The sequence below is a fragment of the Clarias gariepinus genome, chromosome 22, assembly GCF_024256425.1.
Source record: "Clarias gariepinus isolate MV-2021 ecotype Netherlands chromosome 22, CGAR_prim_01v2, whole genome shotgun sequence".
In the NCBI taxonomy this organism is placed as follows: Eukaryota; Metazoa; Chordata; class Actinopteri; order Siluriformes; family Clariidae; genus Clarias; species Clarias gariepinus.
Genome location: NC_071121.1, coordinates 9,397,068 through 9,420,794, shown reverse-complemented (window position 1 = coordinate 9,420,794; position 23,727 = coordinate 9,397,068). Strand labels below are relative to the sequence as shown.

Here is a 23,727-nt window from a genome sequence, read left to right as displayed (position 1 = left end):
TTTGACAAAACAAATACAATTAATTATAGACTTGGTGTTCTCAAAAAAACATGGAGTCACCTTTTAATTTGCATTTATTAAACAAATAAGGACACAAGTCTGAAAATGCAAACTAGTCTGCAGTTATAAGGAAGCACTTACAGGTCTTAAATGCGACACATTTTGTTTAACAAGGAATTTCCTCCTGTTTCAAATGCAATGTCTGTATATTTCAATGCAAATGACCTACTGCCACCTGCACCCATTTGTGGAAGAATATTTTTCTATCTAATCAGAATGCATAAAACATAACTTTTACTAAGATGGTAAGCTGTGAATTGCCCCATCCCCTTCCTCTACTACTTTATTTTCTTGCCTGAAATTACCAAGCAAATAATTTGAATGTCTGGTTCAGCACATTTATGGACAAAAAAAAAAGATAGAAACAGAAAAAGGAAGAGAATTTTTTTGTTCTCACATATTTTGGATTCACACACTCAAGATCCACATGAATGGCTAAAAAATGTTGTAATGAACTGTTTGATTTAGCTAATTAAAAGAAAACATGGTGCCAACAAGAGAGTTTTCAATTAGGAAAGGATTATAGAACTCCTTCAATAATTAAATCCAATATGGAGTGTAGTAAAACATGTTGTTCCAAGTCTACTCTCTCTAGCATTTGGTGCCAATATATACAAAACGAGAAGGTTGTAATAGATCAGGGAAGACATCAACGTAATATGCCTTAAAAATATAAAAGTAAAAAAAAAGAAAAACAAATGGCTGGAAACAGAAATCGCTAATTGTGATGGAGCTAAAATGGGATTTACACATTGAAAATCTGGGGGGAAAAAGAAAATGTATACAGTAGGTCCTTGGCCAAAGCTCAAAAGTGGTCACATGCAGGCCACATGAGATAGCTATTCGCATGGTCTATGTACATTCCACAGGAAGTACTGCCATATTAGAAATGAAGAAAATGCATGACAGGATTGCATGACGGGCAACAATCCGAGGGAGATGGCAACTTTAAGTCAATCCAAAGGAGCATAGTGAAATTTTGGAAATTTTTCTAGTTCCTGAAAAAAAAAATAAAGCCCCTCACTCATTATCTGTACTCCCTATCCTGTTCAGGGGCTCGGAGACACAATGCAAAAAAAACCCCAAATGGAAATGCCAATTAGTTTAATCTCCTTGTTTTTGGACTGTAAGATTAAACCAAAGAACCAAGAAGAAATCCACCAAGCATGTGGATAAAATGCAAAATCCACACATACTACCACAAAGCCAGGACACAAAGCATTGACCCCGGAGGTGCGAGGCCACAGTGCATGCCACAAATTCAAATAAATAGTTTTATTTAAAAGCAAAACCAGGGTTGAGGGTTCAAGTTCCACCTTTTCTTGCTTTGTGTTTGGGTGGGTATGCCCTGCGATAGATTGGTACCCTGTCCAGGGTGTACCCCACCTTGTGCCCCAAGTCTCCCTTGGGACAGGCTCCAGGCCCCCGCAACCCTGTACACAGGATAAGCGGTATGAACGATGAATGAATGTCCAGGGTGTCTTACACAAAGCCAGAATGTCAAACTATTAATACAATCCTTTTCGTTACTTGTCATGGGTGAACATCCTCTATGTGTGGCTAATTCATAATTTTCACCAGAGGTTGCAAGTGAAGCTAGCTGTTTAGAAATTGTAACAGTGGGCTTATTGATAGCAGAGTCTTGAGTATTGGTAGCTGCCCAAAAATGTGAAAAGAACTTCATCAAGTATTAAGTTATACCTTCATTGAATCCATATCTAGGAGGTAGTAGTCCATTACTGGCACTTTGAAACATTTTATTATTAGTGTTCACGGCGGCTTATGCTAGCTAACCCCGATGACGGAACACTGTGTTGGGTGAAGCGGCTGATCCAGCGGTGGCCACGATGGAGTTTCTGTTAGTTGGGCGTTCAAGCGCTTGTACTGCTTTTTCGACTGTCGGTTTCTACGAAGGGTACGGAGACAGTCCGGGACAAATTTGTCAATAAAAACCTAGAGGTGGAAAAATGGCACAGTTTAAAGTAATCCACTTTACAACATTACAAACCTTTTTTAAAAACTAGCAGTGACATAATTGCTGGAAAACATTTGGTTTGGTTGATTATCATAGTTATTTTTTGTTTTATTGTTTTTTACCTCCAGCAAATAGCATGTGAAGAGGTTGAGAGCAGCGAGTGCCAACAGCAGCATGTTGTAGTTCATGTCAGAGATGTTGTACAACAGCAGAAAATTATGGAAAAAGGTGTTGGGAACCAAAACCAACCAAATCATTACCGCAAACAGGATCACGAGCACGAAGAGAAAAACGACTACAGAAACAACAGAAAATATTAGGGGGGTTTAATAAGGACATTTAAATAAAATTACAACAATTTAAACAAATTTTCTGACACAACCTTGTTACTGGTACAAAAGATGCATAAAGACATTACGAGTGCTTATCTCATCTGACAACCCAAAAACCTAATGATTTTCTTTTAGTCCAATAATAGGATATCACAATAAATCCAGATGCCGAAAATGATCTTTATACATTACCATTGTGGTAAAGTGGTTTCTTGTAAGGGTAGCCCTTCGTCACAACTATACACATGATGATGTACTGGAACCCTGAGAGAGCAAACACACTGGCATTCTCCATGTTCGGCAAATTTCCTGCTCCTGTGACAGTGGAATTGAGTGGAACATACCTACATGGGGGTAACAAAAAGATAACATAAAAGATAAGTCTGTGAGCTAGATACTTTCAACAACTATGAGTCGATTTCTCAGACTTACCATTCCTGTGATTTGGTGAACAGCAGAGCAGCAACTTGGCCCAGGATGAGCAGCAAGGTGTGTAGGAGTAAAGCAGAAAGAACAGGAATAGCCAGAAGGCAGGCGGGGGGTCGCTGGGGGTGAAGATAATCACTGGGGCCGCCTCGACCCATCACTATAGCCAGCACGGTCACCAAGGCCAGGTCAAAGAAGAGAAACTGGAAATCACCCAAGTTTGTTTTCACCTAAGCCAGAAAAGTAACTTAATTAATACAAATCTAACATGACACATCCACAAAGGAGATTGTGAATTATCCTCTAGCTCCAAGAACATCTCATAGTTTAGCCATTGCTTACAGGCAAAAAAAAAAAAACTACTTGAAGATAAGAGTTTTTTTCATCTGAGCACTCAACTGTTCTCTTTGTTCCTTAACTTCAAACTGCACACACTGTTCTACATTAGTTGGTTAAATGTGATACTGGTGTACAGTCATTACTGTTCTACATCCTCTTCAGGCATTACTTCTGCTATTGGTTGCAATCTATATTATAGCAACAATGACACAGTTTCTACTGCTAAATTATTGTAGTATTTCTTATTATACAACAGCTAGCTCCGATCGAGCAATCTGATTGGACGAGAGACATTCCTATGAGTTGCGACATGGGACATTAAACCTACAGATGCATCACTCCGTGTCCCAGGTCTTTTACAATCGTTAATTAAACAAACTGTCGGTTGGGGCATGGGTGAAAGTAGATCGTATGGTCTGTCATTTTGAAGAGAAGCAGTGACTTAAGAGGTCAGGTTGCCAGATTGACACCCGATATACACACACACACACTTGTTGTTGGTGGTGGTCCTTCGGCTGCTCCCGGCAAGGGGTCGCCACAGCGGAATACCCAGTCCACACTACAACTTGGCACAGGTTTTTACGCCGGATGCCCTTCCTGACGCAACCCTCCCATCTTACAGTATATATATAGTATAAACTCTCTTTGCTTTATTTACACTCTGGCCTTATTAAATATTGAATTTGTTGAAATAAAATACATTTTACATTAACATAATCAGACAAAAATGACGGCAGTGAACATAATACAGAATGTAGACAAATTTAGCTAATTGTAATAGATTAAACACTCACAGTGTAGAGGATGACTACAGAGGCAAACTGGATCAGACTGTACAATGCCATATATTTGAAAAGACTAAAGGATGTCACCAGTGAGCACCTTCCCTCCCTGTTTAAACAAAAGACATGCACATTATTAAAAAAGCTTAAAAAGAGATATATGAATAAAATATATCAATGCAAAAAAAAGTTATATTGTACTGTATATATGATTCAGGGACGAGAAAGGGAACTCTTTAATTGGACCTGATCAGCAGAGGCACACAGCTGATGTTGTTGGATTTCGAGGTAAAGGGAGAGGCAACAGACGCCTCAGCCTCAGACAGAGAGACTCCGACATCAGCAGCCCTCAGCGCTCCGCAGTCGTTAGCTCCGTCCCCGCACATACCCACTCTGTAACTGAAGATGGAAAGCATATTTAAGCAATAAACATCGTAACAGCCACAACATACGTACTATAGTTCTGACTAAAACTGAAACAAGAAATGCATCTTCTGTATTCTGTATCAACTCAACCGTTGTTTGTACTATAAACCAGATTAGATCAGAACTATTACGTAGATCTTCTCCATCCTTACTTCAGCTTCTGTAGAGCTTTAACCAGCTGAGTCTTCTGGTCCGGAGACATCCGTGCATACACTGTTCCTTTCATCAGAACCTGCAGTACACAGACACCAGAGTGTGTGCACATCCAGTTTGGAAAGCAGTCAGTATGTGATGAATGCACTTGCAGTTTAGTGAACGTACCTTAGGTAGTTCCTCTGGAAAATAATCGCACAGTGCTGCGAAGGACTTTCCATTTATAGCCATATGATACTTAAAATTGTTCTGATAAAGGCCCTACGAAACAGAACGAAAGCCTTTAGTATATTTACCCAAAGGAGGAAAAGGCGTGCACACAATGCATCACATTCAGGTTCTATAAATAATGAAAAATTTGTTCTCTGCTTTAAAGCAATAAACCAAAGTAAGTCATGTATAAAAACCTGATCTAGGATATCCATGGTTTCTTGAGTGCTGACGACAGCGGCCGCACCTTCACCTAGATGGAATCGTAACAATGCAGTTGAGGTGGCACTAGGGGGCGACGCATGAACAAAAATAGTCTGCTCGTGCGAGGATGTCATTCCACATGCTCGGGCTACATTCAGTGCTGTCAGGATGTTATCTCCTGAAAGGAAGAGAAGTGAAAGTTTAAGCAAAAAAATAAAAAATGTCATGCGTCTGTAAACAAACAAACCAAAAAAAAACGTCTTTGAGTGTGGTACTATAATAACAAAGCTGAATACAATAGTTACAAAGTGTGGCAAGCTAATCGCATGCTTGGAATACAACATTTTTTATTTCATCCAACTCAATTTTGTTTATATTCTGCTTTTAACAATGGTCACTGTCGCAAAGTAGCCTAACAGAATCAAAACATATTGTGTATGAAATGCGTAAGAAAATATGTACAAATCAAAATGATCAAAAGGTCTGTGACAAAGAAGACCAAAAAGAAAACTTTGTCCAATGATATATACAATAGTGAAATACCTTACTTTGCATATTGCACCATGTTTCGAAGCCTGACTTAAGTTATAACAGATAAGGTATGAGAAGAATGATGCATGTAAATGGGCTACAGGAAGGTGAATTATACGTTTGTTCAAAGGATATAAAGAGTAGTTAAAAGCACTTAAGGCAAAGTGCTGGCTTTGTTGTTATTATTAGTAGTAGAAGTATGAGGTGGTTATCAAAAGGTTTTGAGACTAGTTTTGTAACACGCCAAAGCATGAGGCTACACACACAGTCACAGGGAGCACTGACCGTCATAAGTCAGTGTGCCAAAAGACATCCCACCTTACTCGCTAGATAATAATAAAGTATCAATAAGTAAGTAAGTAATAAGTAATTAAGTACTTTCTTATAAACAGAGCTGATCTTAAAACTTTTTGATACCACCTCGTAGTAGAAGTAGTATAAAAATTTAAGTGCATAGCTTGTAAAGGAACATCTCAATACATCTCAAAGTCTGTAAACCTCATCTACCAAAACATTCAATGTACAATTATACTGTTTTTGTACCAGTGACCATGACGGGTCGGATTAGCGCTTGTCTCAGAACGCTGATGGCTCCTGCGCTCTCAGGCTTCACCTGGTTCTTCATCACTAACAGCCCCAAGAACTGCAAATCTGCCTCCACATCTACCCTACCAACAAATACATTAAACATCATGCACAAGCTTAAAAATAAAACATTATCAAAGGCTTATTTCATCTTGAAAAATTTTATCTTCAAAAAACTGTTCAAAAAATGTAAAAAGAAAAGAAAAAAAACTTCACAGAACTGACCTTTTAATACTGCTGAGGTCTGTCTGGGCATCAAGCTTCTTGTAGGCGAGCGCTAAGACCCTGAAGCCCTCGCTCGCAAACTCCTGGAGTGTGTTGGTAAACTGAGAAGGTACTGCAGGGCACAAAGTGAAGGGCAAATAAATCAGATGACCACTGAAAAGAAAAGAGCAGCAAAACAAGTGAGGATTTGTAGAAACGGAATCACGGTTTTTACCGCTTTCTTTCACACAGTGGCTGGCAACCATCTCAGGGGCTCCTTTAAGAAAGCAGCGAGCTGAGCTGTCCAATGAGTCCACGGTCACGACGCTCATCCTCTGTAAAGAGGAGGAAAAAGGGAAACGGCGCACTATTGCCACCGACTGTCTTATGGCCTGGAAACAGAAAGGGAAGGGAAACAAAGGGCTGCGCTGAAGTACTGCGCTGGAAATCTGTGATGTGAAAAATACACTTAACTTATTTTGGTTTGGTTTCATATCCTTATTGTGTACTCACTATGCCATCAGGCTGGAACTCTGAAGCCGGTGGCCTCATCACTGCGAGGATCCGATGACTTCCAAACTCAACACTAGTGCCCGTTTCATTAGTCGGCTCCTCCAGTTTCTACCATTTTTACACAAAGACCTTCACTGACATATTCTCATATTTTTTAATTTTCTTCTTTAAAGTCTTACAAATTATATTAAGATCATGCACTACAATATAATTCATGGTCAAGATTTTAATTGTTACTGAGCTCAAAAATGATGCGACAGTAAAGCTTTTGCTCCAGCGTTCGAAAGGATTCCAAAAAACAAAGGTAGATGTGTCCCCTGAGTGGACATGGCGTTGTCTTTCTCCTCTATGACTCAGGGTGACATTAGGTAATCATGGTAGTCTCTACGTTCATGCATGCAGAAGGGGATAGATGGATTGTGCATTTAAAGACTAAATTAAGAAGAAAATCAAAGGAAAATGAAAAAGCACATTGATTTCCATTACAATAAACAGAAATATCATTGACCCTTCCGGTGGAGGAAGCAAGACTGAAGCAGTAGTTTCTCTTCCACTTTTCTTTAGCAAAGCACTTTTTCCCAAGCCAAGTGTCCATAAAAGGTAGATGCATAGGAACCAAATGAAGGAAAAACATATGCACGAAAAACCAAATTTAATTTGTCTCTTCTTGCTTCAGAATCGTGATCGGTCCAACAGGAATCGTCCATCCAGTCATCATGAAACTCAACAATGAAACCATGCTCTATCCCTCATCAATCACAGTGACACAAACCAGCTGTGGAAGTCACTGTGTCAGCTGATCTAAGACACAAGTGCCCTTCTTAAAATGTGTACATTTGCATGAGCAGCAGTTTAAAAAGGTGTGGTTGCTTGTTTTATGATTTTTATCAGGAAACACATACTAGGCCTTTATCCTCTCATATGACACTTGGGTGCATGTCATGTGACATGGAAAAGAAGAAGAAGTTGGCAAGCTGGTAAAAAGCAAATGAGCAAACAAGCTATTCACATATTTCCACATTCCTAAGAGAAAACTGCCAAAGTGTCCTCACCCAGCCTGTAGATTCAATCATTTTGAGTTCCAGTGGGTCTCCAATGAGCTGACCTCCAAGCAAAGCTACCGAGTGACACGAAGCCAAGGCCGACAGCATCGGTCCCGGGGAGAGAAAACGGGGGTCGGGAACCAGCTCGTCAAACCCTGCACCGTTTTTATTAGCCTCCTTCACCCCCCACACGTCCAGACCCTCCTCAGTCAGAGTACCTGTCTGAGAAAAAGAAAACAGAGAATATCAACCGTAATTAAATTGACTGCGTTCCAATATTACCTCTTATTTCTACATTGATTAATCTGGTAACTGTGAAGGTCAGAGCACACAATATAAATCATTCTCATAGTCCATTTAGTGACCCTCATGCCCTGTGAATGGGGGGGCAGGGTCATCCTGAAAACCCTATGAGAATAGAAATGGTTTATTATATGACAAAGGTCATCAGTCAGAAGAGCTTTGTATTGACTTGCAGTGACCTTTCTTGTGAAGTCAAACCAAGCCACTGTTCTTTCCCCTAGGTCACCTGTCAGACTGCGTTGTATTTAAACGTTTGGGTATTACATATTTTATTGGATTTTGTAAAAAAAATTTATATATACAGCATCTACATCAACCATCAGCTTCTCTAAGCAGCTATCAGGATAACATTGGGTGGTCCCTGGTAATCCCCAAATATAAACGTAGATCCTAAACATACTTTGTGTACAAGATAGGACATGGATATCTCAGAAGTGGACGTGTTCTGCAAGGATTAGCAAATAGAGACACATTAAATAAGAATTTCCAGCTGACTAAAATGTTATCTATTACAATTGCAAATGGTAATATCTGCATGAGTTAGTGGTGTCCATCCTTTTGACTATGCCACAATAATTGTTTTCTTCTCTTTAATTCAATCATTAAAAATAAACCAAGTGCATTACTATTTTTTTGTCCAAATTTCAACTTATGGCAGGTATCCTTCATGATGTAACCCTCAAATTGTTAGCCAGGCTGCAAGGATGCTCTGCAATCCCAATGGCTGGGTGTGGGGAACTGGATGGAACGAGAGCCTACCACAAGCCACCAACACCTTATGATAAATCTTTCATAACTGCTCCACTTCCTTACTTTCTTTTTTCATTTTTTCATCCAAACATACACAAGACTATGTAGACAGCTACGAGAGTATGGCTTGACTTTACCTTGTCAAAGCAGAAGAGAGAAATCTTCCCACAGACATTAATGCGAGGCGGACTTATGCAGAACACGCCCTTTTTCTTGAGGCGCCCCTGGGCGTAGATCGTCCCGGTTGTTAGAGCAGCAGGAAGAGCTGGAGGCACCACAATGGTTATGATGTCAAGAGAACGGATCACGAGCAGCAACCATGTTGTCTAAGAAAAAAAAAGTTGGTTGATGTCTATAATGATGGCTACAATATCAACACTAAACCACATCAACAACAGTATACAACAAATGGTACATTTTTATACATTATTTCTTCTTACTTACATTGCTCCTCCAAAGCATCACTAAACTGTAAACGGTGCCAATTAGCGCTGCAATGGAAGGACATGTAACTAGCATGTGATTCTCATATATCCAAATTATATTGACTTGTATTTATTGCACAATGGGTAATAATCTGAACACTTTGATAACATGACTTTACCCACGACTCCTAAGAAAAGTAGAAACTTCATCGCATCTGCATAAAAACGGAAGTTAACCGGCTGTGGGTAGAGAATGGAGCTGATGAGATCACCTTTAGCAGTGAAAAAACCTAATGAGAAAAAAAAGAAGGAAAGAACAGGTCTGGATTTATAGCTGAAAGATGGTCATGGAAATAAATTCCTACAACCAGGCATATCCAAACAACTCAGGTACCTGTGCGGGTAACTACAGCTATGGCCCCCTTCCCAAGATGACTACCTCCTTTGGCTTGGATGATCTGTGTACCACAGAACAGTGTGTGTCTGCGCTGAGACTCTGGGGTGTATTTCACTTCAGAGATTGGCAATGGGGTCTTCATTACTGGTACGCTCTCACCTGACAGTCGAGATTGAAATTGAAGTAGACAAGAACAGTGTAATTCTTATATAAGCAGGTCTGCAAACATTTTAACCTAAACACTCCAAGGCTGTAAGCTTTTCATTAAATGAATGTAACTTCCCTAGGATGCTGGAATGTTTTGCTCCCTCAAGCTTTTAATCTCCCTCTCTCATTTCCTCTGGATCTCCCTCATGATGGTTACATCAACACTGCAATCTAATAGTGTTTATCTACTACAAGGAGTTTAATATTCCCAACTGGCTGCTCTACATTGAAAAACAGTCTGTCTGCTGTGCTGGAGACCAAACTCCCACAGGGATTCATCCTTCACATCACTTCACTTAACAGTCCAGAAGCAGTGTATTGCAAGACAATTTAACAGTAGCAAACGTATCCAGTATTTACAGCCATGTCCTCTTAAGTACGGTACAAAGAAAAGAAAGAGAAAGTAAAAGCCTGCATGTTTTTATTATAGGAGGCTTCGGTGATTATACCACAAGCTCTACGCCATGCACCTGCTGTAACAAAATCTTTTTTTTGCATATTCAGAAAGATCCGCACTGTGGATAATTGGTTTGCTGGTGGAGAAGTTGACCATGGTGAAGACTGTCTAAAGCGGCGTGCATTCTTTTTTAGTTTACTACAACAATTTTACTTGGAAATTATATTATTATTTGAAAACAACTCATATAAAAGCAAAAGTAGAATCTTTGAAATATTTGCATGGATTTCCCCTTGTGCTTTTTTGTGCTTAAGTCCTGTGCCATACATATCATATACATTAGGCCATATCCATCGCACTTTCGGGAGTTGGCGACGTCATACTGAATGGTGCTAAAGTGCTAAATAAACTGGAGGATCAGTTGAGATTGAGATTTATCAGCAGTGCGTTTTATTTTTTGGGAGATTAAAATAAGTACAATTTGTACTGGGCCCAAGCATAGGGATCCAACAAGTCCCGCCTTATGTGTTATGACTGGTTACAAGAATTCTGTCTCATCTATGATTGTTTGACAAAGGGGGTCAATTTTGGATCATGACGGCAAAAATTAAAAGCAGCAGACTACTTTTTGTAAGTATGTTTTCAGTTGTTCAAGTTTTCCTTCACTTATTTGTCTCTTAATAAATTAGAAGTCTGTCCTTATACCCAATTATTAGATTTTCCTTGATGTAAACTCTCCATATGGCTATAACCTGAATAAGAGTACTTGAGTGTACTCACCAGTCAGCATGCTCTCATTAACCATGCACTCCCCGGCTAGCAGGGCAGCATCGCATGGTAGGTGCAGACCTTCAGCAGGAATCACAACACAGTCACCGGGCACCAGCTCCACTGAACTCACACACTCCTCCTCTAGATTGCACGGAACACACACATACACAGAGAAAGAGAGAAGTCACACACATTGGCAGGTACTTAATCAAACAACTTCAAAAGTCAATAATGCACATATTTTATGGATATATTGACATTTTATTGCCCGATTTAATTACAAGGCAGGTAAATACTCCAAACTGTGTAATGTTTTAGTAAGATAAAATTTTTAAGATCACCTCCGGTCGCTCTGCGTACAGTGACATTCTCGATGAGCTGGGCCATACTGCGCAGAGTGCTGCTTTGCTGCAAAGTCACAAAAAGAAACCTTAATAAATGAGTATGTCATGACAAACATGGCTTATGCGTCTTAAATAAGCATGTCTGTGTTTATGTAGGAGGTGCAGATATGACATCATGTACTTGCCTTCCGGATCTCATACAAGGATACAACGATGGATATGAAAGAGATTACAAAGATGCAAACAGCATAATAGTAGTAGTTATCCATCATCCATAGGACGATGCTAAAAACTTGAAAAATGTAGAAGGGGTTCAGAACCTGCATGAGGATCAAGACAAAACTGGATTAAAAAAAGAGAGTCAGTAGTATCATGGCAGAATGTACTAAAAGTATAAAAGTGGCCTCAGGATCACACCAAGCAGTACAATACAGCATAGTGTGGTTACAAATCAGAATCCCCATTTGAGTCCCCTTACATGCTTTACACTGTATACTGTTACCAAACAGTAAGGAGGAGCTCTATGGAGCCAACTGGATTAAGCATGGTCACTACCTTGTAATTATCTTCTTTACACTGCTTATTATCATCAGAATCATCATTATTATCTGCCAAGCTATGCCAGTGTCATGTATACATTATGTTTTTATGCCATGCCAATCTTGTGCACTGTTTGCACCATGTTTCTAGGTCAGGTTATTCCAGTGAAAGGGTTGCATTTTGTGTTTTTTCCATGCCAGCATCAAGGGAAAGTCATATAAAGAATAAGTAAGTGAACAAACATGCATACAAATACATGCATGCATACATACATATGTACCCAACATAGAGTATATAAACATACTCAATTTTAAGCAACGGATATTTTAAATAGATTGGCATCAGGCCCCCCGTGACCCTGAACACAGGATAAAGCGGTATAGAAAATAAGTGAGTGATAGTTTAAATAGTATTTTTTTTAAAGTATTATTATATTGTACTCGTTCTTGGTTATAATAATAATTTGGTACTGTACTGCACTTAGGAAACATGCTATACATTTTTAATGCTCCTACTACATGAGATGATCTTAATATTGTCTTTCCAGTAACTTTATTTCTGATCTTTATTTCTGAGTTTATCTATGGCTACAATAAGATCAAGGCAAAACAAGGTACCTCTTCAAACAGCAACTGTAAATAAGACTTGACAGGCACATCGATAATATTGTCCCCAAAAATCTGTCTCCTGTAGGCAGAAATGGGTGTGAGTTAGAAATAGAAAGGATGGGGCTGTGTGGTGTCATGCGATTCAGAAATCTGGGACCTTGAAGTTTGCTCCAGTTGGGTCAGTCCTTGCTGATGGTGGTGCACATCAGCACAAGTCCAGCCCTCATTCAGAATGCTGCAAAAATTCAATCAAATATCACAATATACTCTGTATTGCAAAAACGCCAACACAATATACAAAACAAATAACTACTGTAATAACATGGTGATTATATATTTTTACCTAACTTTGCAGAAAGCCCCTTTTTTGGGCAACCATGCATATCGCATTCCCTCAAACACGTAGTATCGCAGTAGGGTTTTCTAGGAAATAAAAGTAAACAACAAAGTGTTAGGAAAATATAATTAGAAACAATTAAAATCCGATTTGTGTTGTCGATTTACCTCATCTTTGTGCAGCTTGACATTGTCTCTGCATTCATTCTCATCAAGCTCTCCTACTGCAAACCCTAAACTGGAAAAATAAAATAAAATAAAATTTGTGGTTAACTGAGATAAGCACAATGGTAACTTAATTCCAAAAAGAAACAACAATGGTTAGTTTCGACTGAGTAATCTGATTGGATAAGAAGTATTCCACGAGTGATGATATAAAGCATAACAGCACTAGGACATTTAATTACATGTATCATTCAATGTCACACGTGTTCAAAGAATCACTATCTACATTGTCAGTCACCAGTATGAAAGTAGGCTCCGATCCACCATACTAGAAAGAGGAGAGAGCAAATGCCTGCCAAAACCTACATTCAAAACCAGTCGTTGAAGCACTTTCAGCAAGAAAACCCATCTCATAACATTATAGCATCTTAAACAACACTGTGTCTACTTAGGAATCCTCCCAGGACCTTCTAACACAAGGCTGTGTTCCACATCCCTCTACAACCCCTGTTCAAGGGCACTACTTAATGTGTGGAACAAGGGATTCTACACCCTACATAGCAAACTAGCTTTCAATTTTACACTTTTTAGGATTTAACCTGGGAAACTAGGCGTTAGGAAGTTAAGATTAAATAGAAACATAAAGTAAATCTCGTACGGTTCTCAGGACTGTCCACAACCTTTATGCATTATTCTTATCACTATTTGGCTACAATATTCCAATAAGAATTGAAAACTATGTTCACCCCTGTGAATTACAGTAACTGGCACCAGTTTCACATCCACTGAAGTATATGTGTTTTGGCAGAAAAAAATTATTGTTTAAATAAACAAATACTAATCTATTAGAATTGTGTAAAAGCAATATCACACAGCTGTGATATACTGTATTCATTCAAGATTAAAAATTTTGTATTAATCCCAGAGGTAAATTGTCGTGGTTATAGTTGCTTACCGTTGTTTTAAAAGAGTAATAAATTAGACAAAGAGGAGGAGAAGGAGAGGGGAAGAACTAAAAAATTAAATTAAAATGTATTAAAGAATAAAAAAAATACTTAAAAAACATTTATACAGTATTGCACAAGTACGGCGCAGAACATCAGTCATGACTGAATACACATAAATTATACAATACAATGCAAAAAAAATAAAAATTGAACAAATTATACAGTTTAATATATAATGCAAAAAATAAATATAATACTTGAAAAATGGTAATGCCCAATAGCAAATTGGTAAATGACTGTGGGAACAAGTATTATATTAATGTAATATTTTATCATTACAAACACTTACTACCCACATAGTATAACTGAAAAGAGTTGTATGATTTAATGACCATTGGTAGAAATGATCTCTTGTGGCGCTCTGTAGAACACTTAGTAGTAATCAGTCTCTGGCTGAATCTGCCGTATAGCGGATAAAAAGGATTGTTCAAGATTGATTATATTTTGGACAGAATCCACCCCTATGCCACAACTTCAACAGAGTCCAGCTCCATGTCTAGCACAGATCCGGCCCTTTCAATAACCTTGTCCAGTGTAATTCTGTCAGATACTTTCATCTTGCAGCCCCAACAATCCGCAGAATAAAAAAAAAAAATGACACTCGCCACAAAGGATTCATAGGACATCTAAAGAATGGTGTTGCAGAAAATACAACCTGGTCCGTTCTTTCTTGTAGAGTGCCGTTGTGTTAAGTGACCAGTCCAGTTTGTTGTCGAGATGTACTTTCAGATATTTGTATTCTGAGACTGTCTACCCTGGACAGATACAGGAGTTACAGGTGGCTTACTTCTAACGGTACTCAGGCTGTGACCTCGTGCAGTACAACAGCACTCCCTCCCATGTGATACTGCTTAAATAACTACCAATGTTTAAATAGAAATGTCTAATACTTATTATTGTATAAGAAAATTGCTGTACAATTTCTGTTGGAGTCTTAAGGGATGACTACAAATATCAACCATATGACTGTGAGAATATTCCCCAGATCTTATACAAATAAATCCAGCTCGTTCAGCCTGTACAACTCTTCCAAACTGGAGCTCAAACTCTCAATCAGCCTGAGGTCAGCAACCGGTTTGTCAGGTTTGCAAAATGTGGTTGCCTCGGGGAGGGATTTTATTTTATGGGCACAAGTCTGGGCTTGGACATTTTCCAAGCGAAGAAGGAAAGCTGGAGATTTTAGTGGAAACTGTAAATAGATCTTCTGTAGTGGACTAAGAGGTGAAGTGGTGCATACTTTTTTTACTGTATCATTGTGCTTGTGCATCAGTTTACTTTTCCTCATAGTTCCAGTCGAGACCATTTTATGACCCTGTCAAAATTACTGTTTTGAAAAAAAAATAAAAAGATGATTTTTATACTGCTTCATTAAAAATGTAGACTGGTCCGGTGCTATCACACACACAGGGCAACGTTGTTCAGGAAACCAAGGACATTTTATGTTTGAATTTCATTGGTGTCATTTTGCACTGTCATAAAAAAATGGGATTATTCTAAGAAAGATCTATAAATAAAATCTCCCTCAGTATTTCCTGGTTACAAGTACAGATGAGTGTTTTGATGTGTTGATTGGGGTAGTGTTACACATTTTACTTTAATTATTAGCCAAAAAACCTTTACCTTGCCTACATTTGTCGGAAAAAACGTTTTGCATAGAGGACATCATCTTTATGATTTATAGGCATTCTATAATTTTAATGATTTTCGGCCTCTTTAGTAGTTTCCTTCAGCAGACTAGGATTCCCGGGGGTTTTATATGCAGTTATACTTCTTAATGATGTAATATCTTTGTAGTTTCTGCTTTCACATGTACATCTATTGGTATTGATGGCTCAGTGGTAGGTTTCCCGTCTGCCATGCAGAAGGCCCAGGTTAAATTTCCACCCACTGCCAATGGATGCAGCGCTGGATAAAATGGGAGGGTTGAGTCAGAAAGGGCCAAGTGCCAAGTTGCTGTGGCGACCTTATGACGGGAGCATCCGAAAGACTAACAGCAACAACAAGATGTACATCTATTCATTTTGCACCTGCTTTTATAAAGTGTATTTGGTAGATTTGATCCAAGGTTCTTATCTTACGTTGTAACATAAACCTACTGTATATTGTGCAGATGGAAAGTTCTGATGCCCTTTTCACATTTTGTTAGGTTCCACACTGATCTTAAAATAGATTTAAACCCTTTTTTCCCCCTCATTGTTTAACACATAATACTTCACAATGACAAAGAAAAAACAGGAGTCTGGAATGTTTTGTTAATTTATAAAAGAATTATAGTAAAGACTGAAAAAAAAGACGTCTATTACCATAAGTATTCAGACCCTTTATTATGATACTTAACCTAACCCTTAACTTTATCCTTTGTTATGACACACCTTACCTTAATCAAATTACAGGTTATGAATATAACAGGTATTTAAGTCGGAACAAGCCCTATTTCTCAAATTGTTAAATAATAATAATAATAAAGCAGGTAAGGTGGCTGATTGCAAAGTAATGGAATTAGTGTAAAATAGTTAAGAGCTATTTTCAGTCAAAATGAAAGCAATTAGAGATATGTTGAGTCACCAACCATCTCTGCTGTGTTGTAAGTTTTAAAAGTTCCCCAGTGATAATGGATGACCGAGCGATTTTATAGCCCATATACATATATACACACATCCCAGCAAAACAGGAAATTCTTAAAAGCAATACTGGGTTTTCTGAAGACTGAAGGCAATTGACTAATAACAGAATATTTTAAGGAGTGTGAATTCTCTTACATACATTGTGAAAGGAACTTTTTAAGGGAAATGTTTAACAAGTTTTTTAAACATATATTTGGATTTAAATCTAAAGCTAAACAGTTTTACCTTTAATTTTTTAAAGCTAGACAATAAAAAAAAGCTAGACACCCTATTTATTAAGGGTGCCAATAATTATGGAAACGACTATATGACAATCCAACTAGCTGTATGAACTTTGAGTCTCCATCAGCCTCAATGAAGTGATCATATAAAACACTGCTGCTGCATGCAAAATGCAGTAAAAAAAAATTTATTATTATTTTTAATGATTAATAAAATAAAAGAATTATAAGCAAAATAAAATTAAGATGAAAAGTATCCCAAAAGCTATGCTTACAGTACATATTAACATTATACAGAAAATATAAATGTTAAATAGTCTTACCTCCCTTCCTCAATCTCTTCTGTTTGTACCTCTATGACAAACTGCTCCCCATAATTATTCTATATGATAAAAAAAATAATAATTAAAAAAAATGAAACCCAATAGTTTATACGACACACTAGATGCGATAAACCTGTTTTAACACAACATTTCAGGATTTTTAATATTGCAAAATGTGATATTAATTTAATCATTAATTAATTATTAATCCTACCCTAAGTAGTAAGGTATCTGCCATGGGAATGGGGCAGGAGGAGCACCGAGCCAAGACGCCGAGGCGGGGTCGCCATCTGAACAGTAATAAGAGCATACCCAAGGTACATATTGCACCAAAGTAGCAGAGCCACACCTTCCAGCACACTCGTCTATAACCCTGCACATCCTGGAAAAAAGTCAACGAAAAAATATTACAAGGTACTGTAACACACAACAAAAGCTGTTACCTGCTACAGATTATGAAACATGACGTGTAAAGAGACACTGGCACAAGGCAAAATTAATTTTAAGACACACAATAACTTGCAAAAGTAATTAACCCCCTTGAAGTTATGTCTTGCTTATGAATTATTCTTAAATTGCAGATTGTCTTAACGTCATTATTTGCCAGCAAAACGTAATAAATAAATCTGAATAAGCATTCAACCCTTTCACTCTGAATCACGTTTGGCTTCAGTAGCAGCTTTTCCGTTGGGATTGTCTTCATTCTTCTAGGTAGATTTGCTCCAGAACCTTCAAGTTGTTTGGATGTTGATTGTTCACTAGGAAATTTTAAACAGCTCCAATAAGATTCACGTTCCCAGTCCTCAGTAATGTAGCGCTCTTGAAGTGGATGTCTGGTGCACCTTTAATTCACCCTCAGCCACAGTGTAACTACGTCAGAGTGTTGGCCTCACTTTGGCTTCCATCCGCAGACTCCGTCTTCATTTTGTGCTGAGTTTAAATAATTTAAAGGTTTTATTGCTATTATTTTCTATTTCTTTTTATGATTATTTTCTTCTCTTTAAGTTTTTCAGATGAAAGATGGTATGATGCAAATTCAACTTCAACATTATTGATCCAACAGTGCTTACTGAAATGACTAACCTCTTAGACACATTTTAACACCCCTTTTTCATATGTTGGAATCTTTTATATGTCATTCCTACTCATTTCAATGTCTCTTCAATGACAGGTCAACTGGGGTGATTTCAGTGTAAAGTGTTGAATCCTTATGCAATTTTTGGTTTCTTTGAAACATTTGCTGACCAATAATTAACTTCCTCTTTGAAAATGACAGGATAAAAAGTTATAAAAAGTTCACAATATCTCAGAAAAGCAACATGTGCCATAACTTTACCCAGGCCTAGAGTATTTTGCGAGTTCATTCTGGGACAATTTTTTCATGTTTATTTTAAACTGCATTCTTCTGATTAGGTTTTTAAATTTTTGTTTGGCATTGCTGTCTTATAATCGGATCGAATAATCATGATCTATGTTCAGTACCATGTGACAGATATAGTGGACGTCTGCAGCTCCAGAATCCAGATATTTGGACACCGGATCTGCGTGGGTCGACCCACTCGGCAGCTGACAACAGCTCCCTGCAGAGAGAGATTGACCACTTTGGTGAATGACGCAAGATCAATTTAGCAAGAAAGAAACATGGCCTACACACCCCTTCTGTACACAAAAGCTCAGCAGGCATACTTCCTTCATCTGGATTAGCAAAGTGAACTACAACTGTCCCAAAGCCAAATTTGAGACGATTTAAATTAATTAACTTAACCAAGCTAAGAATATATATTATATAATAATAACAATGAAGAATTCTAGTTTAACTATCCCCTAAGATATATACACACACACACACACACACACACACACACACACCACATATAACACATATATACAAATATATATACAAATTTCACCAAGGTCTGTTTAATTGCATTACTAATTGCATCAGGATGATCTGTGTTTTTTTTTGTTTTTGTTTTTTATTTGTATTTGTGTATTTATTTTACTTACAGGTTTCTTATAGATTTTACAATATTAAAACTACTACATTCTTTCAGCTGATTCCATCAAGGGCTCGCCACAGCAGACCAACCGACCCGCACACAAATTGGCACATGTTTTTATGCTGGATGCCCTTCTGGACGCACCCCTCCCATTTAATCCGGGCTTAGGCCCGGCACTACATGCAGTGGCTGGGTAGTACGGGGTGTGGGGCTCGAACAAGGATCCTCAGATCTGTAGAATCTATGTCCTGGACTCTGTAGGTTGCAAGTTGGAATTTCTAACAGATGCTAGACCTAACTCAGATCTGGAAAATTTGGAGGCCAAGACATAACCTTATACTGTTTTTCCTCAAAGCATTCCTGAACAATTTTTTGCAATGTAGCAAGGAGTATTATAATGCATAAGAGGCTACCTCTATTAGAGAACACTTTAACAGACACCAAAACAAATTAAATTTTTATTTGTCACATACAAAGGTACGATATGCAGTGAATATTTTTGTTAATTATCAAAAAGAAATAAAATATAAAAAAACACTTTAGCTCTAGAAAATATGCCTATAGAAGATAAGAACAAGTTATAAAATATGAAAAACTTTTTTTATAAAACTTTTTATATAAAAACCCATTTTCTGGCATTTACTCTGTTTGTTAAATAATTTTCTTTGACACCCAAAGTTTGCCTTTAACACAACATTTAATTTGAAATCCGACACATACAGTAGCGGCCACATCGTGACAAGCCAATCGCATCAATTCTTTCTGGCACATGATCAGTGAAGGCGAACTACCGGCTAGGAAAATGAGTGACCTAAATGCGTTCAGTTAATTTATGGAGAAAGCTGAAGCCAAGAAAAAAAAAGCCAGTTTGTTTCTGCCATTGCAGTCACTTCAGCTGTAATAAATGACAGGTATGTGTTGCTTAACAACCACAATACTTCCTGTGAAAAAGGATTTTCTGCAATGTGGATACTGTGCAAACACCAGGTTACCCTGGCCCTACAGGTTCACATGCCCTGCACATTTTACTGTTTGCCCGGCTTTAACACATCCAATTCAATTTAGAAAAGGCCGTTAATTACCTTAGTAGTTAAATAAGGTCTTCTAACAGCTAAGAAAACACTAAAATGTGCAGAGCATATGTTCTCCATGACCAGGCCTGAGAACCACTGCTGTAGCCTTACCACTGTGGTGAATTTGGTTTGCAGTTCAACATTCTGTTTCATTAAAAAAAAGCATACTTGTACTACGTAACTCACTCACTCACTCATCGTCTATACCGCTTCATTCTGCATACAAACACAGACACAGGAAACTAACCTGGCTGGGAATTGAACCCGGATCCTGGAGGTGCAAGGCGACAGTAAGCCAATAACGTTTCTTATAACTAATTATGAAAATACTTGACACTTGGTGTTTGACTCACTACAAAATCACAATCAAAGGACGAGTTTGCTACTAACTGATACCAACTGATACTAAACTGTTCACTTAAAATACTACAAAACACTACTATAGGCTGATTTATTCATGTTAAAAAAGCCGGAGCAGGTAGCATTACAGCTTTTTGCACACGAAATATATAACCGTTTTAGTGCTTTTTAGCACACTTGTCAAAAGCATATCATGATCTCTATCGGTTTTCAATAGTTCTTGCTTCAATTAGAAAAACTTGTTTTGCCACAAATCTGCATGCTGTCAAATTGTTTACTTGGTCTGCAGCAACATTTAGGTTTATGGTATGTGTCAAAATATTATGCACATAAATGACAGAACTCCAGACTTGCCATCAGAACATTGCCCAGAGCATCACACTGCCTCCAGCGGCTTGCCTTTACCCCATAGCTCAACCTAGTTTCATTTCCTCCCTTGGTAACTGACACACTCACACCTGGCAATCCACATGATGAAATCGGAAACGCAATCCATCAGAACAGACTAGCCCACCATGTTCCATTAAACTGGTTTCTGGTCTGGTCTGTTCAGATTTCTCCATGGCCTAGTCCTGATGCTCATTTGCCCACTGCAGGTACTTTCAGTGGTGGACAATTAGCATGGGCTATCCGACCAGTCTGTGCCTACGCAACCTCATATACAGCTGTAACGCGTTTTTCCTGATGTCTTTCTAGCATAGCAAACATTAACTATTTCAGCAATTTGAGCTTGAAGGGCCTTCACTCCCCACACACATCCCTGAGCCTTGACCCTGTCTGCAGTTCATCAGTTGTCTTCCCTTGGATCACTTTATTTAGGTACTAATCACGTCCTGGTGTTTTAGAAATGCTCTAATCAACTGGTCTAGCCAACTTGTAAGTTTCCTTACACTTCCAGCACAACAGCTTCTAAGAAATGAATGTTAACTTTGTGCCTGATATACTGTATTTCACTGCTTGACAGGAACAATTCTAACAATGAAAGCTATTCACGTCACCTGACAGTGTTTTTAATATTATGGTTGATTAGATATCTTCCCAGCCCGCATCCATTATTTGACCTTGTGGAAAACTACTCTTCAGTAAAGACTATATAATAGAATAAAGCTCAGCCATAAAAAGTTTAAGTTTTCTCTGATTATCCTGTCTGCTCTTTCCTTCATTTATATCACAGTCCCTTCTGTACTGTTGTTTTTTTTTTTAATGAGCCATCACAGTTAATTAAATATACATCATATATTTCACGACTAAAATGAAAAGCTTAAATAAAGTTGAACCACTTGTCCTGTGAAAACACCTAACACATACAGAACACACTACACAAACACGGCAGGTCTGTGAAATTAAAAACCTGTTGTTCCAGTAGTGCTGCATTTAACCTACACATGAACATCTTGTGTGTTCAAGTCTGAAGCAGGATCAGCACAGTGAAGTCAATGTATGAGATGTAGAATAATGGTTGCATGACCTATGGATTCAACCTTCGTATTTAAACTTGATCCTGTAACCAATAAGTATTCCTATATGTAATCTACAAAGTATTTCAGCTTTGCACTGTTTCTTTTCTTTTAAACATAGCACGACAAGCAGGGGTATTTACAATGACAGCGAATAAAATGTACATTTTTAAGTTTTACCTTACCACTGATTCGTTGTCTCCTTTCCTGAAAGCCCTTTTCACTGAACCTGTGACATGATGACGGTCAGCGCTTATTGTATCTGAGACTCAGTGAGCTTCTGAAAGGTCTCTGTGAGTGTGTGCGAAGGAAGGAAGGAGGGACAAAGAGAGAGTGAAAAAAAAAAGAAAGGCACACAAGCCACCGGCTTGATTTACCAGACTTGGCTCCGTGTGCAAATACAGGAAGTAACTCCTCCACGTCTCCATGTCTCCTACCTCCTCCACCAAAGCGCCCAAGCAATTCAGAGGATACCAGAAAGTGTTTTAAACAATGATTTAAATGTCTGATTGTAGAGTTTTATATAGGAGATGAGGTTCGATAGCCTAGTTTAAATGTTCACACAGCTGGAGCCTGGCATTTTAGCCAGATGTGTTCACCTTGTGTATAAAGCAAGGCTTAAAAAGAGGATCTGCTGTTTATTCTCAGTGGGACTCACTATGGTTTAGTTGTTACTCCACCTAAGGCATGTATTGACCCAAGGGTGACTAAAGGTGTGCCTTAATACCTTAAATATTTACTAAACACAATGCATTTATTGAGATCAGCTCCTTCTTTTGTGTGTTCAGTCTTCAGGTTGAACAAGTCAAACACCCAATCCAGCAGAGCAGAGTAAACTGTATGCTTCAAAGCAACACACACGCATTACCATTTAGTGAAAGACAACTGAAAGTGTGAACAATGCAATATGAGAAACAAGAGTAGAACTGCATGCAGAGCGGTTACAGTAGTACAAGACTAAGAGTTCAAAGTAACTCAACCCTGACGCGCGTGCATACTCAGTACAGACCTTACAACCTCAGAAAGACTCACCTGCTGCATGCATTCCTTAACAGAACCCTAAATCCATTTCGCTTTAGTCCAACACTTCTCCTGAGTACTGACACCAGTCTATAACATCTGCGGCTCCTGGCACCTCTGGACCAAAACATAGTTTGCGACTTCTTCTTCCACTGTGCACAATGAACCGGTTTAACACTGCCACCTGGTGGACATGTGGTGCATTTATAGGGCGCCTAGATACAGTAGGGGAGCGCGGAAGGTTTGTGGTCACGTGACTGGGTGTAGCTTTCGCGCCACTTTAACGGTCCTCATCAGCCTGAAGATTGTTGTTGTTATTATTATTATTATTATTATAATTATTAAATTTTAAATTTAAAGGGGAAAATGAGAAATATATAAGTAGCTAATTAATTAACTAATTAATTTTGGTCTTCATAAACATTATAGTGATTATCACTTATTAGTCAGATAACATTCAGTGCTTCAGTCAATCATAATATTTGACTACTATTATACACAAATACAGATACAATACAGAAAGTATAATCAAATATTTTTATGGATAAATGCTGTATAAAGTATGTGCTAGTCAAGACGTAACTGACCAAAAAATGAGACTGAATTATTGTTAACA

General features: G+C 38.1%; 1 protein-coding gene across 3 annotated transcripts; it reads right to left on the bottom strand.

The window, feature by feature from the left end:
* Positions 1-72: 72 nt before the first annotated feature.
* atp13a2 (ATPase cation transporting 13A2) lies at positions 73-23,252 on the bottom strand. Of its 3 annotated transcripts, none has more exons than XM_053482195.1 (29): positions 23,124-23,252; positions 18,684-18,781; positions 17,416-17,583; positions 17,202-17,260; positions 13,030-13,099; positions 12,869-12,948; positions 12,683-12,760; positions 12,535-12,604; positions 11,563-11,697; positions 11,375-11,441; positions 11,043-11,174; positions 9,656-9,817; positions 9,441-9,551; positions 9,281-9,327; positions 8,974-9,162; positions 7,793-8,005; positions 6,741-6,848; positions 6,463-6,619; positions 6,249-6,360; positions 5,982-6,106; positions 4,901-5,085; positions 4,662-4,754; positions 4,493-4,572; positions 4,161-4,313; positions 3,927-4,023; positions 2,800-3,023; positions 2,560-2,711; positions 2,158-2,330; positions 73-2,013 (listed from the first exon to the last, which is right to left on the bottom strand). In XM_053482195.1, exons 1-29 carry the CDS (start codon positions 23,134-23,136, stop codon positions 1,846-1,848), a joined length of 3,519 nt encoding a protein of 1,172 aa, XP_053338170.1. In that variant the 5' UTR covers positions 23,137-23,252; the 3' UTR covers positions 73-1,845. The 3 variants fall into 3 exon arrangements, with proteins under 3 accessions (XP_053338170.1, XP_053338172.1, XP_053338171.1); XM_053482197.1 differs by lacking the exon at positions 23,124-23,252 and adding an exon at positions 22,272-22,427; XM_053482196.1 differs by lacking the exon at positions 23,124-23,252 and adding an exon at positions 22,277-22,422.
* Positions 23,253-23,727: the final 475 nt, after the last annotated feature.